Raw genomic sequence first — 16,823 nt, forward strand, 5'->3', positions numbered from 1 at the left:
ACTAAATGGAGGGAACAAGATTGTGATTGGTGTTATGAGAAATAAAATTTCTAGAAGCATCAAAGTTAGAACATTCGGGATTCTAAGACATGGTTTATATGAACATCTTCGAATTTTTATGGGTGTATTGTTTTATGAAAACTTCGGGTTTGAGTTTAGTTTGAATTTCTGGTTCATAAAAATGAGGTTTCTACAAGAACACAGAATACAAGGTACTGATTTAAGCAAGAACACAGAATACAAGGTACTGATTTAAGTGTAGTGGATTTAGGTTGTTTCAAGAACTCAAGTGTGAGTGCTTCGAGACTACGAAAGATAGTTAACGGTTCAAAAAAGAGACTACGAAAGATAGTTAACGGTTCAAAAAAAAGAAATAATTTATTGAATCATTAATTGCCAAAAAGTGGGCTTCAGGCCAGTAATTTTAGATGTCTTGTCAAATTAGTGGATTGTTGGTCACTTTAATTAATTCAATAGATCGTAACCATCCAGATTTGATAGTAGGAGCAAAATAATAATATTCTAGTCATATAAGCTTTAATTGGCTTTAGGCCAAGCAACAATAAAATTATATTTTAATAAGTGTTAACCAATAACGTCCCAATAATTATATGGGTACGGTTATAAAGTGGGGATGCCAAAATATGGCATCGGGGTCGAAAGAGGATGCAGCCCAGCTTGGTTTGGGCTGGCTGCAGTACACTAGAGAAGGCCTTGCAGCTTGTCTGCAAGCCAGTGAGCCACTAGAATACAACAAGAGCAGCCCAGATATGGCTGCAGGCTATGGGCCATGGTCTGGGGCGAAGCCCAGCATGCAAGGCTGTTGGCAGTGGGCTGTGACACGAGAACCCTAGCCGAAGACTGGCTTCTTGTCGAGAGCCTAGGTGTGGGCTAAACTAGCAAGCGTCGAGCTTGCTGCAGGTAGGCCAAGGTGCAGAGACAAAGCCCAGCAAGTGCCAGGCTTGCAGGTAGTGGACCAGTGTGCAGTGGACAAACCCAGCAAGGCTGCATGCCTACTGGTTGTCGGCTCAAGGCTTTAGGCCCGTGTAGGAACCTAACCCAGGCCGAAGATTGGTTGATTATGTAGGTGCAGCAAGCCCACGGGGCTCCTCCAGGTCGTCCATGGCATCAAAACGACGTCGTCTAGTGTGATGGTGTGGCTGTAGGCTAGCCAACTCAGCTTGGTGCCAGCGGCGTGGAACCGCGGCTCAGCTGCAAAAATCCAAGATTTTTTAAAATTTTTTTTTTATTGACATCTAAAGACCTCTAGAGTTTGGAAACCCTAATTGCTCCTAAATTATTTCAATGCTTTGACTCGAAAATTTCATATAGCATAATTGCGTATTGCATGAACGTGTATATATATATATATATTGACAAATATATGAACATTTACAATATATATATATATATATATACATATATATATATATATATATATCAGAAGGAAAACATAAATGTAGGGGTTCATGCATCATGGGAAATGTTTTCATGTTTCAAATATATTAATTTATTGTAAAAGAACCCGATTGGCAAAAAAACAACTAAGCCTTTGAATTTGTAGAAGATTCTTCCTAGAAAGCCAGAATTGCATCTCTAATCTGTTGTATCATGTTCAACAAAGAAAAATTACATTGAATAAATAGCATGTAAATCAATTCAATAAAATAATAAACTAATCATAAAAGGAATGATTAAAACGTAATATTCCCCTAATTGAAGATCAAACGCTCTTTAGGATAGCTTTAAGAGCGTGCTGATAACGTGTTGGAGGTCTAATTTACTAAATCACTATAAAGGATAAAGAAAAAGGGTGCGGCAACTATTGAGAAAAGAGAGAGATGTAGTCTGAGGTTTATTCCACCTCATTGTGCCTTTATTTATAGTAGTAGGGAAGGTAAATTCCTTACCCTAATATGATTACAACTCTAATATGATAATATATAGTCTAAGATATACGGTAGAATCCTATAAGAATATCCTAGATATGATAGGATTTACACAATCTCATTCCTAAACTAATAGGACTTCAACACACGCACAATTTTGATTGCATTTTTTGGAGTATGATTCTCTTCCCTCCAAATTTCTCTCCCCTTTTATTTGAACGGTCGCTATTAAAATACGTCAATATTTTGTGTTGAATTCTTTATATAGAAAGAAAAACAAACAGTAAAGTGAGAAACAAAGGGAGGAAAAGGGAGGGTATTTGAAGGAGATGAGAATCCTACTCAATATTTTTTTCTATGTTTTGATAATCACTTATACTTGATATATATATGTGCCCAATATCTTATATAAGAGGAAAAGGGTAAGTGTGTAACTAATTCCATTAGCCTCCAAAACTCGTTGGGAAACATTCCGAAAGTGGCAATACGTGTATATATATAACTTACTCCCCAAGTAATTAGATATATTTCTGGTTAGAGTCGGCAAAGAAAAAGGAAGTAATTTCTTCTCTGGCAAGGATTTTGCATGCCTTTTTAGGATGTTTGCCACCTTTAGTAATTCCATTCGTCACCGATTCATATTTTTGCATCCTAATTTGGTCCACTTTCCTTCCTTAGTTCCCAACCAAATCCATTCTCTATTTAAGCAACGTAATAATCGCAGTATATATCCACAAGATACACGTTTCTTCTCTCTATATCTCCTTTTATTTATTTATTCTTTGGTGAAAAGACCTCGCACTTTGATAAGTCTGTAAACAATGAATACAGAAAATAGCACACCGGCAAGAAAACCTTTGGGCAGAGGGAGGATTGAGATCAAGAAGATCGAGAATCTGAGTAGCAGGCAAGTCACGTTCTCGAAACGGCGTAATGGGCTGCTCAAGAAGGCCAAAGAATTGTCAGTTCTTTGTGATGCTGAGGTTGCTGTCATCGTTTTCTCCAGCACCGGAAAACTTTATGAATTCTCAAGCACCAGGTTTGGTTATTGAATTTTATAAATTTTTTACTTCGTGATTTTCTTTTATTCTGTTATCTATCACGGTTCAATGATGTTATCAATAGAAAAATCACAGATTCGATGTGAGATTTTTCTACCTTTCATTTTCTCTTTAATCTTTTGTATGACCTTGTGTTCTTGTTTTTGTATTCATCAAGAACAAGATTAAAACCCTTTAAATTCGCAGTCGTAAGTAGAAGATCTAGGGATGCACAATAAACAGTAGAAGATTTAGGTACTTGGAATTTACCAATATTTAAAATAAAAAAAAATTATTAAAAGCACTGGCGATTCTCAATTAATAATGCTTTAAATTAACACAACAAATACTCTTGAAAATTCCACGAATAAATGTTTTTGGTAATTCGAAAACTGCTCTCAAACACAAAAATTTCAAAACAATTTGGGAAGTTTTCACCCAAATTAGAAAAGTTTGAATTTTAGGGAGGAAAGATAAGGTTGAGGATGAAGTTTTCTGAAATTGGTAATTCACCAAGAGTAGAAATCTTAATCGAGTAAAAGACTGTTTGGCCAATATATTTTGGGACATATAAATCGTGCACGTAGATTGCAGAGGAGGATTGGGGCTTTGCTCCTCATTACTGATTTAATCTTTGTTTTATAAAAATCAAAGCCCATTAACATTGAGTAACGCACAATATCTCTACTAAATAATAAAATACTCATTGTCAACCAAAATTTTATGAAATTACCAGTTTAACCCTCTAATTAAAACAAAAGATGAATAATAAATATGAGACAAAAATGTAATTTCACAACACCAAATTTTACTATTTTTTTTCAAAGCCTCATCTACATGTAATCCTAACATATTTCTAATTAAAATAAATAAATAAATAAAACTTCCCACCCCACATTCTCTATCACTCTCTTCCTCTCTCCTTCTATTTCAAAAAATAAAAATAAAAAAAATTTCTCACACACTTTGTGTGCCCATACGCTAGTTTTAATTAGAAGAAATGTTCCCTTCGTTTCAAAAAAAAAAAAAAAAAGAAAAATAAAAAGAAAGGGGAAATGTTCTCTTGGTCATCTAGTGACCAAAGAATCTATAATTATACACTATTAGGTTTTGATATTAGGGGTGAAGAATACTTGAGTTTGATATTAGGGGGTGATGACTAAATGGATTTGCTTTTAACGTTTTAATATCAATTTTTATATAATGATATCAAATTCAATAATAGGTGATCATGAGTCCTTAATCAACAAGTGACCAATAAAATGAGACACATATTTTGACTTACGGAAATATTACTTCTTATGATTGAAATTATTAATTACCGCCTCTTCTATTTCATGTAGCATGGACCACACTCTTTCAAGGTACAACAAGGGGGGCCTAATAGAGCATCCACAAAAAGAGCGCTCCGGTGACAATGAACCTGTAATGCAGGTTTGCGATGCATGCATGCCGCATGTGTACAACAATTAGAAATTTAGCACAAACAGTGCTTAATTTTTTTATTACTTTTACAAATAGAAATTTCTTACATTCTGATGTTGAACAAACAGGCAACCAACTCTAACTGTAATGTAAATGCACTACAGAATGAGATTGCAACACTACGCTTGACATGCACGTAAGTCATTTTTTGATCTTGTCACTTGCAGATACCTTACTGATTAAAATTAAGAATTAATACTACTTGAATGTTTCATGGTTAATAAAAAAATGTCATGGTTCTGTTATATATACTGAAGACAGAGTATCATGTTGGATTAATGTGATGTGCTATTAATTAGAATTCAAAACGATGAACCTTGTTTGACCAGTACTATACAAAGGGAATGACTCATTTTACTCATTTACTAGTATGTATTGTATGATTTTGTGCATATGATATTTTTATGGTTTTATTAGTAATAGGATATAGTAGAATTTATTTTATATGTTGAAGTGATGGGTTTGGCATGTAGCAAAGGATATGTAGGAGTAAGCTTTAGTTCATAACATATATGTAGGTTTACACAACTTATTAAACGTCTGGCTAGGGTGAGTAATATTCGAGACAATCACGATTCACAACACACTAACACAAAATGCCAGTGCCCTGGTGATGCTAGTATAAAATGTATTCTTATATTTGGAAAATAGTTTCTCATAGGGGTACAAATTTAGGCGGGTTGGAAACTCTAATCTAGTATTTACTATTCGGGATGGTTTCATGTGGGTTTAGTTGGGTTTGAGTTTTAATTAGGTTAATGTGTTTACTCGGGTTGGGTTTGACCAACTTTATTTAGTTCCATTTTATTTTTGCATATTTTTTTAATTTTAAACCAAATAATGTCAATCTTAAATTAAAATTTCATTTTCACATTATCATCCACACAAAAGTTAAAGTAAACAAGTTGGAGACTATTTCTAATGTTTTAACCATGCAAAGTTAAGACATATACCAAAGCTTCAACAAACAAAAAAAAAGTGTAAAGTAACACTATCATTCATTATCCATATTCAAATTGACAATAAACTTCAAGTATATTCATTTCAAATTTTATACATAACTTATATAATATAAAGTGGGATGAAAAAAATATGTGCATGATTGAATTCAAACTCATAATAGAGTTGAGTTTGGCTTGATATGGGCTGGCAAGGTATCAACTCACTTCAGGTTGACCCAACCCAAGTTGCATTCCTAATTCAATATGTAAATTTAGTTGATTAGGTATAAGTGATCATTTAAATTTTATTGAAGCAAGTGGTGAATTACCTTTCTTTTCAACTCATCCCTCTCCCTTAATGTAAATTAGTGTAAAATATCGTGTATACTAAAAAAAAACTAAATTTAATTGTAAATAAATTGTAGATAGAATATTTATGGAGCTTTTACATCTTAAATTTACATCCCTTTATTTGAATGTAAACTGCTTTTTTATTTTTTATTTTATATTTATTTTATATTTTTTTATTTTTTAACAAACGATATTGTCTACGCTAAGGGAGTGGGGGAGTGGGCTAAACTTCACAATGACTAGTAATAATGTGATTCAAATTTGCTTTTGACAAAAATCGAAACTAAAACCTCTCACTTACAAGTGGCTTTAAATATAAACTCTTAAATTCGTGCTCTTGTGATATTTCTACTTGTACAGGCGGATGACGGGTAAGGAACTGGACGGCGTTAGTTTGAAAGACCTGCAGCGTCTAGAGGACCAACTAAGTGAAGGGATATTATGTGTCAAGGACAAGAAGGTAAACTTTTCCTAGCAAGTGAAAAGTATTCTTGAGTGCTTTGTTTATCTAGTGAGAAATGAAACGTTACCAAGATTGTCTCAAACTTTAACTCCTGCCAACCATTTTATTGTATTTTATTTGAAAAGACTATAAGTATTTCGATCCATAGGACTTGACTGAACATTTTCTACCATTGCAGGAGGAAATACTTATGGAGAAGCTCAAGAAGTCCAGATTACAGGTAAACTAACCACAGTAACCATCTCTGTTAAGCACGTTTATCTTTTTCTTCCAATAATATTAGCTCCAGCATATTTAAGAACCCTAGACGTACGGATGCAAGATTCAGATGTCACAAATTCCCCTTCTTCATTATTCCTTGGCATTCTTGCATGACAAGGTATTGACATGCATCCTAAACATCGGCCATGAAGGATTTCTATTCACCTGATGTTGCTCTTCCTATCTTTAATTTTGATTGTATATATTGGAAACGGTTGTACTAGAGGTTTCATGCTTTAGTGAATTTCTTTGCATCCAAAAAAAAAGAAAAAAAAAATTCCACCTTACGTTGTAGAGTAAGGAACGATTGGTGGCATTCCATTAGACCTTGCAACACATAATCGACGTGGAATTCCGTGCTTTTAGTTGTGCTTTCTTAGTTTCTTTGTACCTTTTTCTTAAATCAAAAGATTTACAGAAATTTGCATAGTTCAGGAAGATATATATTGGCCAATACAAGAAAGCGATGGTCAAACCAAAGTTTTTTTTTTTTTTATTTATTTTTTATTTTTTTATCTCTCCCTTCCTTTATAAACATCGTTAAATAATGTTTATTTTTTGTAATTAAAATTTGTATTATTCTCAGGAACAAAAGGCCATGGAGGAGAGCGAGAATCTGCGCAAAGAGGTTAGCATTAAACTTCATCCACGTATAGACATATAGCGAAATCTTCTTCACAGAATATAATATAAAACTGCTACATCGTTTAATTTTTTTTTTTTTTAATTTTTCACTAATTAATTTTATGATATATAAATTAGCTTGAGGAGATGCGGCAAAATAAGAGGTCGAATTGGCCAATTGTGGTTGCATCCCATCCTTTGGAGAGGAGGTTTTCCTGCACAAGCTCTAAAGCCGTTTCCAGTTACAAAGCAGAAGAAAGTGACCATTCAGACACTTCTTTGCATTTAGGGTACGTATATATGCTCTTCATTTCATTTCTTCATCCATATCCCACATTTCTCCTAAAAATATATTAGTTTCTTATTACAAATATATTTTCTTTTGACAAATTATAATTTAACCTAAAATCTAATACACGAAAGGAAGAATTCAGATCTTTGGTATTAAAATTGCATTAGACTAAAAGGCTAGACATGTTTTTTTATATTTTACTTGTTAGTGTGCGGCTTACCACAAGTCTCTGTTCTTAATATAAAATTTTATTGTACAAAAAAATATATAACATTTGCTCTTTACAACAGAGCTCAAAATACCAAACTTTTACGAACTCTAATTGTTTAAAGTTCCAGAGAAATACATGATATTTATCTAGCAAACATTTCATTGGTTATATAGGTTATCGTCAGATGTTCATCGCAAGAGGAAGGCAGCTAAGATTGAACACAATTCTAACGATTCAGGAAGTCAAGTGGCCTCAGACTAATACCGTTGAAGAGTTGTTTTCCCATTCCAATTTTTCTCATTAGTTTAGACTTTTGTTGTTCTCCTTGTTAGTCTTGTAACTCTCCGTTCATGAGTTAAAAGTTTTTTCTTGAACCATATAGACATATATACAGATCATCAAAGATTCTACATAAAAATAACTAAGCGCAAATGGGTTAGTAAGTTAATAAAGCGCTAACAACTTATTTATATCCACTCCACAATGAGATCTCATGATTCAAACCGCACTTGAGTGCTACACGCACATATAAGCAAAAATATTAAACAGATATTGGAAAATAATAGCGTTTTTATGAAAAACAAAGAATTCTTTCTGGACACCCAAATTCATATATTCATATACCCTTCACTTGTCCATCACTATAGCCCAATACATACTATGAACAACTAAGTTTCATATGAACAAAATATGGGTTAGGCCAGCTAATTAACCTAGTTTTTTAGGCTTCTTGCACTCATATCAGTGCACGACATATTGTGAAGGGAGCTCAGCATATGCCCTATCACTAGTAGAAAAAATAGCTTGCGCGACAAACAATATTTCGTCGCATAAGAATACTTAGTGCGACAAATACTTGTTGTCGTCGCATAAAGTCAGCAAGAAAACGTAGGGTAATTTTTTTGGCGCAAAAAACTTGCGCGACAAAAAGGGGGCATTTGCGTGACCAATGATTCATCGCGCAAGTTTTTGTTAGTTTTGACCATTTACTGCAGGTGAATCAGAGAAATAAATACCGCATTTAATACAGATGTTTGCGCAACAAAGCCTTCGTCGCGCAAAGGTACTAACCTTCCTATAAATATGCGCTTTTGTTGTCCTTGTTCTTCACAATTCTGCTCTTCTTATTCTACACAATTTTGTTCGTGCTAGGATGGCGGATAAAAAAAGGATGAGAGTGTACGCGACACCAACCCGCATGATTTGAGGGAACATTTTGAGCTTATGCATGCAATTGCTATAGCCATGGGGAATAATTGTCCCACTGCTGAGTGGCGTTCTTGGGAAGATGTGCCCGGGAATGTGAAGAAGCTTGTGATGGATGAACTATTAGTAAGTATATTGTTGATAGATCAATAATTAAGTTTGTGAAATTTTTAGTTATATGTTGGAATTAATTATTTGCATATATGTGTAATAGTGTAAGTATACTCTTGATGATGATACGAACGAACAGTTGATGAAGTTGATGGATGATGCGTTGGAGAGAGGTTACAATCGGTGGCGTTATGAAGTTTTGCGGAATGGACCAGGACCATCCAAATAGTAGTTTTAAATTTATGTTTTGTATGACAATATTTAAATTTTAGGTTTTTATTTTATTTTTTATATAAGTTATGTATTTGAACTTAATTAGGCTTCAATTTCCGTTGGTTTTATTTATTTATTAAGACCTAATGTAAGCACCTGTCCTCGGTTTATATGTGTTTTCAATCTTCAATGAATATCGTACTTATGCTAAAAATAATTGTATGGATTAAGGCATTAATTATTTATAGAATAAATATTTAAGGTATTAATTATTTATAGAATAATATTTCAGGTATTAATTATTTATAGAATAAATATTTAAAGTATTAATTATTTTTAGAATAAATATTTAAGGTATTAAATATTTTCTGAATATTTGTTTGTAATTATAAAATTTACGTAAACATAGATATCTATGTTTATGTAAACTTTATAATTACAATCATTTCATTCATCGCACAATATATTGTGTGATGCTACTTTCGTCGCGTAAGACAGCTTTGCATGACGAACATCATATATTTGTTGCACAAAGCACGGTTAGACTGTGTTCAAACCTTTCCATTTATTGCGCATTTATGACGCATTTTGCACGACGAACATGGAGATTTGCGCGATGAATGGGTTCGTCGCGCAAAGGTGTCCTAGTGCTATATAAACACAGTTGTAGAACACTAGTTTTCAAAAAAAAATTGTTTAAAAAAAATGGCCGATTCTGGAGAAGGTTCTAGCAAAAAGAAACTTGTAGTGCGATCAGAGAGGTATCAACGGAAACAAGTGCCATGCTTTGAAGGCAAAAATATGGCTAAGGCGTACATCTAATTTAGCTATGACATTGGGAATTTGGTGTGGAGGGATTGTTCTACCGTGTTTGAGTCTTGGAAAAAGGTCCCTGAGGAGTTGAAAAAGTCCTTGTTAAGGGACTTATCGGTAAGTTTGTAGTAAATAATGAACAATTATTTTTGTTAAAACATAATATGTAACATCCCACATTGCCCAGGGGAGTGGATCATGTAAGCCTTATATGTATATTCTCATCTCTACCTAGCACGAGGCATTTTGGGAGCTCACTGGCTTCGGAGTTCGAAACTCCGAAGTTAAGTGAGTTCATGCGAGAGCAATCCCATGATGGGTGACCCACTGAGAAGTTCTCGTGTGAGTTCCCAGAAACAAAACCGTGAGGGTGTGGTAGGGGTCCAAAGTGGACAATATCGTGCTACGGTGGAGTCTGGGCCGGGATGTGACATAATATTTTTTAAATTACTAATTTATTGTTATTGGTATTAATGTAGGTTCATTGGGATGTTGATGAAACCGATGAGAAGCAACGAGTTTATGTGGATGGGTTTTTCAAGCAAAGTTTCCGGCAATGGAAGTTTGAGTGTTACGAGCGAGGGACGATTAAAGTTAAGGAGGGTTGTTTTTTTTTTTTTTTTTTTAAATAAGATTTTGTGGACTTCATATTTAATTTAATTAATAAATTTATGTTATGTGGATAATATTTACATTAATTATAATTTCTATTTGGGATAGTAAATTAGTTTTGTTAATTAATTTAATGTTTAATTAGGTTTGAGTTTTTTATTTATAATAAAATAAAAATTTACAATACATACAAATAAAACAGAAAAAAATAAAAAATAAAAAAATAAAAATATGTATTGCGCGACGATACATGTTTTTGTCACGCAATTTGTTGAAAAGAATAAATTGTAAAGTAAAGGAAACAAAATAAAATAAAAATTCTAAACCTGGGCGACAAATGTTTCTTTGTTTGTTGCGCAAATAACATTTGCGCGACAAAGACCTTGTTCGTCGGGCAAAACCATTCGTCCAAAGTGAACTTTTAATCTGGATTCAGCCATGTGCAGAGGCCAACTGCAAAAAAAAATTGCAGATTGTGCCTCTGCACTCATCCCTTCGATTTTGCTCAATCCAGCCTCCATCATTTCCATTTTCTCTCAATTTCATCATCTAATACTCCCTCCATCTTCTCTAGGTTGATGGAGCTATCTCGGTGTGTCTTGTAAGCGTTTTTTGTCGTTAGGGTAAAAGTATTAATGTAAATTCATACTAACGCCATTAATTTCATTGTCTATAGGGATATTGTGTGTGATTATCGATTGGTGGAGAACGATTGAGAAGGTATTTTCTTCGTTTTATTTTTTTAAAATATAAAATTAATTAAATTATGTTGAACTTAGTTTGTTATGTTTATATTGTGTTGTGAAATTATATTTATATTATGTTGTTAAATTTGTATGTGACGTACAAATATGTATTGTGATGTACGGAGTTAATTGAAATTAACTTCGTACTTGTTTTTTATTTTTAGTAAAACTTAGTTTCCCGTTCGATGATTAGTTGGATTTCGTGCATGGATGCGAAAGCATGACTGTAGTTCAATTAATTCTTGAATTGTCCCATTATTTGGATAATTTGGGAATGCACAGTTATGACGCGTAGTTTATGGTTGAAGGATTAGGTTTCGGTTATGGAGATTTCGATGTCATCTCTGTACATTCTTCAGGTGGTACATAGGTATTTTATATCTGCGTCGTACCCCTGAAGAACTGTATCGAGATGCTACCGAAATTCATCCATGTCGAAATCTAATCTGATGTAGTCGTAAATTACGTGACATGGCTATGCATTCCTGAATAGGATAGGGCCCTTACTGGAGGCATAAGGTGACATTATCCTTTTGTATGAAGTTGTTGTGATTGCTGTATTGTTATTGTGGTTCCAAGAATTATGGACAAGACGTGGATACAGAACCGAATAGATGCGCGAATGAATACTTGGATGGAATCGAGGATTTTATTAACTTTGCACGTACACACAACCCGGGTGCAACTAGATTCCGATGTCCTTGTAGGAGGTGTAACAACACGTTAAGGGAGACAATTGAAAATGTTCGATTTCATTTAGTAAGGAATGGAATGATTGAGACATATAACTTGGAACCATCATGAGGAACAATTAGACAATGCTTCGTCTTCAAACGCTACAAGAGTAGACAATGTTGAACCTATTGTGGAACTTATTGTAGATCCTAATGAACAAGTCATGGATATTATAAATGATGCTTTTCCATTTGCATCGACAAAGACCAACCAAGAAGGGGAAGATGACGTGCCTACACCAATGGATAGTGTAAAGTTCGAACAATATGAAAAACTATTAAAAAATACCAACCAAGAATTATACCTGGGGTGTGAGAGCTTTTCCGTTCTCACGGCCATTATGGAGCTAATGCACGGAAAAATAAAGTATCATATGTCGAACCAGTGTTTCGATTACTTTTTGGGGGTTTTCAAGAGAATGCTTCTGAAGGATAATTGTTTGCCAAAAGACCATAGACATGTGCAAAAGACCTAAAACTTCAAGAATAAGTCATAATATTTCCAAACCTTAACCCTACAGAATCTATTTTCATCTTGATGGAATAGATCATTGGTTATGCACCTATTCGTGCCCCTACCAATGTTGTTGAGGAGTACTATTCTCGTAGTCAATATGTGAGACTAATTTTGCTCCACCAAACATCGTTGGAAGAGTAGTATTTTGACATAGATGGCCTTGTTGGTTGAATGCCCTTGGTAAACCATTTACTTTGTGAACATTTTTTTTTATGTTCTTGGATTCACATTTGGTGTTTGTTTTAGTTATGGATAATCTTAGTGATATTGTTCTTGAATATGAGTTAATTGAATCATGTTTCTTGTATACATATGACCGAATTCAATTAAACACGTGATTAGGTAGGAATATGGGAAAGTTAGTTGTCTGGATGAATGCGATACTACGCACACTAACTTTACACCTAAGTCACATCTCTAGCAATGACTTCAAGTATATCCAACCTAATTAAGAGCATTGGCATGCTTCTCGTTGGATGAATGGTACCAAATTACCATTTAAGAGACCTTATATTCTCCCCATTCCAGAAGAACATCGTTGAGTTTTAACAATATTCGAGAGAATAGTGATCATGAATTAAACCACTGATAGAAAATAGAGTGGAATATATTTGCACTACCTCCAAAAATGAGCATGAAGCTTTACTGCTGGGCCAATGGGCTGTCTCCCAACTGGGAACACGCCACACGTGGCTGGCTTGGAGCTGGGTGATTCAAGTAGTCTACTTGTTGTGACACGACCTTTTGGGACACTTAGGTCAAACAATGATGCCACGACGCATCTCCTTACTCGAAGTAAGGATCTTGCGCTTATAAACACACTTTACCAAGCCTGCTCGTTGGGGAAATTGATTTTCTAAACCATCCCTAGCAAAGATACAAAACGACTCTCTTTTCATAGTGGATTCAAGGGAATATATGTGGACTAATTCAATCAAAATGTGGACCATATAAATACTTATGGTTTTGGTTGATGAATTAACAAACTGTTCACATGTTTACCTACACACATTGTTGCTAAACCTCCTAGCTGATTTTAAGGGTTCACCACCCCACTTATCCCATAAAGTCTGGAAGACTAGATAATGCCTGAGAGTTTATATCGACAATTTACGATAAGTATTGCATGTCTTTTGGGTTTATAATTGGACATCGAATTCCCATGTTCACCCTAAAACAGCCTCGCATAGTGTTCATAAAGCGCAAATTAAATGATCGCCCGAATCTTAGTGAACGCACCAAGCTTTTGATTTCTGGCTTGGGCTATGCAATCTTGTACGCATCTATGTTGGTCCGCTTTGAGGCCCATTGCCACTTAACCTTTTTGACGTTACATTTGGTTATTAGGTACGAACCTAACACTTCGTATTTACGTGTTTTGGGTATGCATTTCATGTGCCAAGTTGCGTCGCCGCAATGTACCAATATGGGTCCTTATAGAAGGTTGTGAATCTTTGTCGATTACTATTCTCCTTTACACTAGCTCTTTAAAGCCTTTGGAAGTGATTTCTTTACCGCTCATTTGTGGATTGTTACTTCAAAGAGATAGTTTTCCTACCGTTAGGGGGAGATAAGGACGTCAACATTCCTGTAGAATAGCGCGAATTTGCATGAATGTTGCCCACTATATCTCATCTTGATCCCCATACCGTACAAGTGTGATAAGCAAGTGCAATGAATTCTAGCTTTCAGGATGTTGCTCCAAACGCATTCCTTTGGTGTAGCTAAAGTGACGAGATCATATACCAGCTGCAAACATGTCTGCAAGGATAAACGTACTTAAAAGAGGTTGAGTCAACTTCCTCGAATGATGCACTGCCCCTATTAGACAGTTTGGCTGCCCTTATTGGACGACCCGGTACATTGGTGGATAGCCAATCAATTTGTCTCGACCTGAAGCACGACAGATCACTCGGTTCATAGGATTCACTTCCCTGGCAGAGGAAGGTCACGACACAAAATGAATCTATACTTGATCGCTGTCTCAAATCATTTCCATCTCATGAGATTAATTTAGATTATTCTCGAGACTTGAAGTTCTTGGTCCAGTATATTAGTTTGGATGAGATAATGGAATTAGAATGAGATTATCATCGATGATGTTTTCACTTATATGGTAGCTACCGACTTAAATGAAAACAACGATATCGAACCGTGTTCCACTGATTAGTGACAACGTAGAACTGATTGGACAACAAAAATCACAATCTAGTTTAAATTCCTTACCAAATTGAGTTTTGGACCTATCGTTCCTACATTGCCGAAGGTAACCTTGTTGTGTTACAAGTGCGAGATGAAGTGTGATGAGATAAATGAAATAGTGCGATATGATGCACGCCTTACGACGCAAGGTTTCTCTTAAACACCTTATGATTGACAACAACTTTATGAAATGTGGTTAGTGTTCTTCATGAAGATAGTAATACAAAGATTGACATGTAAGTTCCAGAAAAATTACATGGACTAGTTCAAATAGTTCCAAATCACGGAACACCTTCTCAACTTGTTTGAGGCGTTCACTTACGGATTGAAGCAATCTGACGGATGTGGTATTACCTGTCTAAGTGATTATTTGATCAGTTAGGAATCTGAATTATGCCCTTGCGTGTTAAAATATGAAGTTTTATTCCAAATTGCTAAAGTTGCAGTTTATGTTGGTGACATGAATCTCACTAAGACTCTAGAAGAGCTTGAGAAAACTGCCTTACACTTAAAGATGAAATTTGAGATGAAGGATATTGGAAAAACTTATTTATACCTTGAACTGAAGTTCAAGCATTGTTCTGACGGTACTTTGGTCTACTAGTCAAACTACACCCCGAAAGTGTTACCTTTAAGTATACCTATGATCTTCCATACGCTATAAGAAAATGAAACCCTTGAAGAGGTTATGGAATCCGAAATTCCATATCTAAGTTCAACTTTGCACTTTGTTGAATTTAGCCTATTGCGTTAGATAGGACATCTCCTTCGCTGTTAATCTATTGGTAAAAATGCAGCACTACGCCTACACGCAACCACTGAATTTGTATTAAAGACGTTTTTTCGCTACCCTGAAAGGTACTACGGATTTGGGCTAGTCCTCATGCATCTCGAGCATATCCAACCCCCTTGATCCTTGGAATGATGCTTGCCTTGTTTGTTATACTGACGCTGGTTACTTATCAAACCCACATAAGGCAAATCCCTAAATGGCTATGTCTTTACCATTAGGGATATCGCAATATCTTGGAGGTCCAAATTTTGACTTTAGTTGAGAAATCTTCGAATTACTCCAAGACTCATCTTACTTCACTACGCCACATATGAGACATGGTTGAGAGCTTTTGTTGAGCATATTCGAAGTACTTGTTGTTTTCATCCATCGTTAAGTCCCGATGACGATCCATGAAGACTATACTATATGTATCAACCCGACCTAGACATGATACATCAACGAAGTCAACGCCAAGACATATTGCGTCTACATCTACATCAGCAAAGCATCAGGAGATTGAAGTCATGCAAGCCAATCCCAGACAACCTTGCCGACCTCTACAAGATGTCATTGCCTAAGTCAACCTTCCAGAAGCTTGTCCAAGGAATTGGTATACCTAACTATCATATGCAATGCTTGTAGTTCTCATTTGGAAGTTCTGTCAAACTCAGGGGGAGTATCCAGAAGTATACTCACTTAATCTTAATGTACTATTTTTCCTTATGATTAGGAGCATTTTTCCCATTGGGTTTTCTCTACCTAACTAGGTTTTGACGAGGCACCCATCTTGGGCTGGTCATACCCTTGTGAGCTCTTCTACTTGCGTCTAGAAGATGTATAGTTTTGACTTAATGCAACTTCTCACTTTTCTCCTTAGTCTATGTGTTTTTCTCCCACCTTAGGTTTTACCTCGTGAGGTTTTGTGAGTTTTACCTTTTATGCATTCTTCTGTTGATCTAAGACTCGCATTCACTCATTATGCCGACGACTTCGTCAACTGTACTTGCTTAATCGCTACAGACCTGATGTGCCATCTAGTTTAGTATTTACACACTCAAGGGGGAGTGTTGCAGTCCTATTAGATTAGGAATGTGTTTGTGTAAATCATAGTGTATCTAGGGATATCTTGGAATATTCTCTAGGGTTAGATATTATTCTATTAGAGTTGTAATCCTATTAGAGTAAGGATTTAATGTTCCCTACCACTATAAATAAAGACACAATGATGTGAGATAAAACACACCTCACAATTACACATCTCTCTCTACTCTCTATATGCCGCACCCCTTCTCTCTCTATAATCTCTATAATTGTTCATTAAACTATGCCTACAACAT

At 35.1% G+C, this 16,823-nt stretch overlaps 1 protein-coding gene across 2 annotated transcripts; it reads left to right on the plus strand.

Annotated features, from left to right (window-relative positions):
- The first annotated feature begins 2,639 nt into the window (after positions 1-2,639).
- LOC137713940 (agamous-like MADS-box protein AGL18) lies at positions 2,640-7,955 on the plus strand. 2 transcript variants are annotated; one of them, XM_068453301.1, is made up of 8 exons: positions 2,640-2,928; positions 4,273-4,363; positions 4,483-4,550; positions 6,067-6,166; positions 6,348-6,389; positions 7,017-7,058; positions 7,193-7,344; positions 7,731-7,955. In XM_068453301.1, exons 1-8 carry the CDS (start codon positions 2,711-2,713, stop codon positions 7,816-7,818), a joined length of 801 nt encoding a protein of 266 aa, XP_068309402.1. In that variant the 5' UTR covers positions 2,640-2,710; the 3' UTR covers positions 7,819-7,955. The 2 variants fall into 2 exon arrangements, with proteins under 2 accessions (XP_068309402.1, XP_068309403.1); XM_068453302.1 differs by having other exon boundaries at positions 4,273-4,354.
- Positions 7,956-16,823: the final 8,868 nt, after the last annotated feature.

Source organism: Pyrus communis, chromosome 13 (assembly GCF_963583255.1).
Source record: "Pyrus communis chromosome 13, drPyrComm1.1, whole genome shotgun sequence".
In the NCBI taxonomy this organism is placed as follows: Eukaryota; Viridiplantae; Streptophyta; class Magnoliopsida; order Rosales; family Rosaceae; genus Pyrus; species Pyrus communis.

What these genes read in the sequence shown, in the direction of transcription:
- LOC137713940 (XM_068453301.1), top strand. Translation starts at nt 2,711, where the DNA reads ATGAATACAGAAAATAGCACACCGGCAAGAAAACCTTTGGGCAGAGGG. An exon ending in TATGAATTCTCAAGCACCAG is followed by an intron (nt 2,929 to 4,272) that starts GTTTGGTTATTG and finishes TATTTCATGTAG; the next exon opens with CATGGACCACACTCTTTCAA. An exon ending in TATGTGTCAAGGACAAGAAG is followed by an intron (nt 6,167 to 6,347) that starts GTAAACTTTTCC and finishes CTACCATTGCAG; the next exon opens with GAGGAAATACTTATGGAGAA.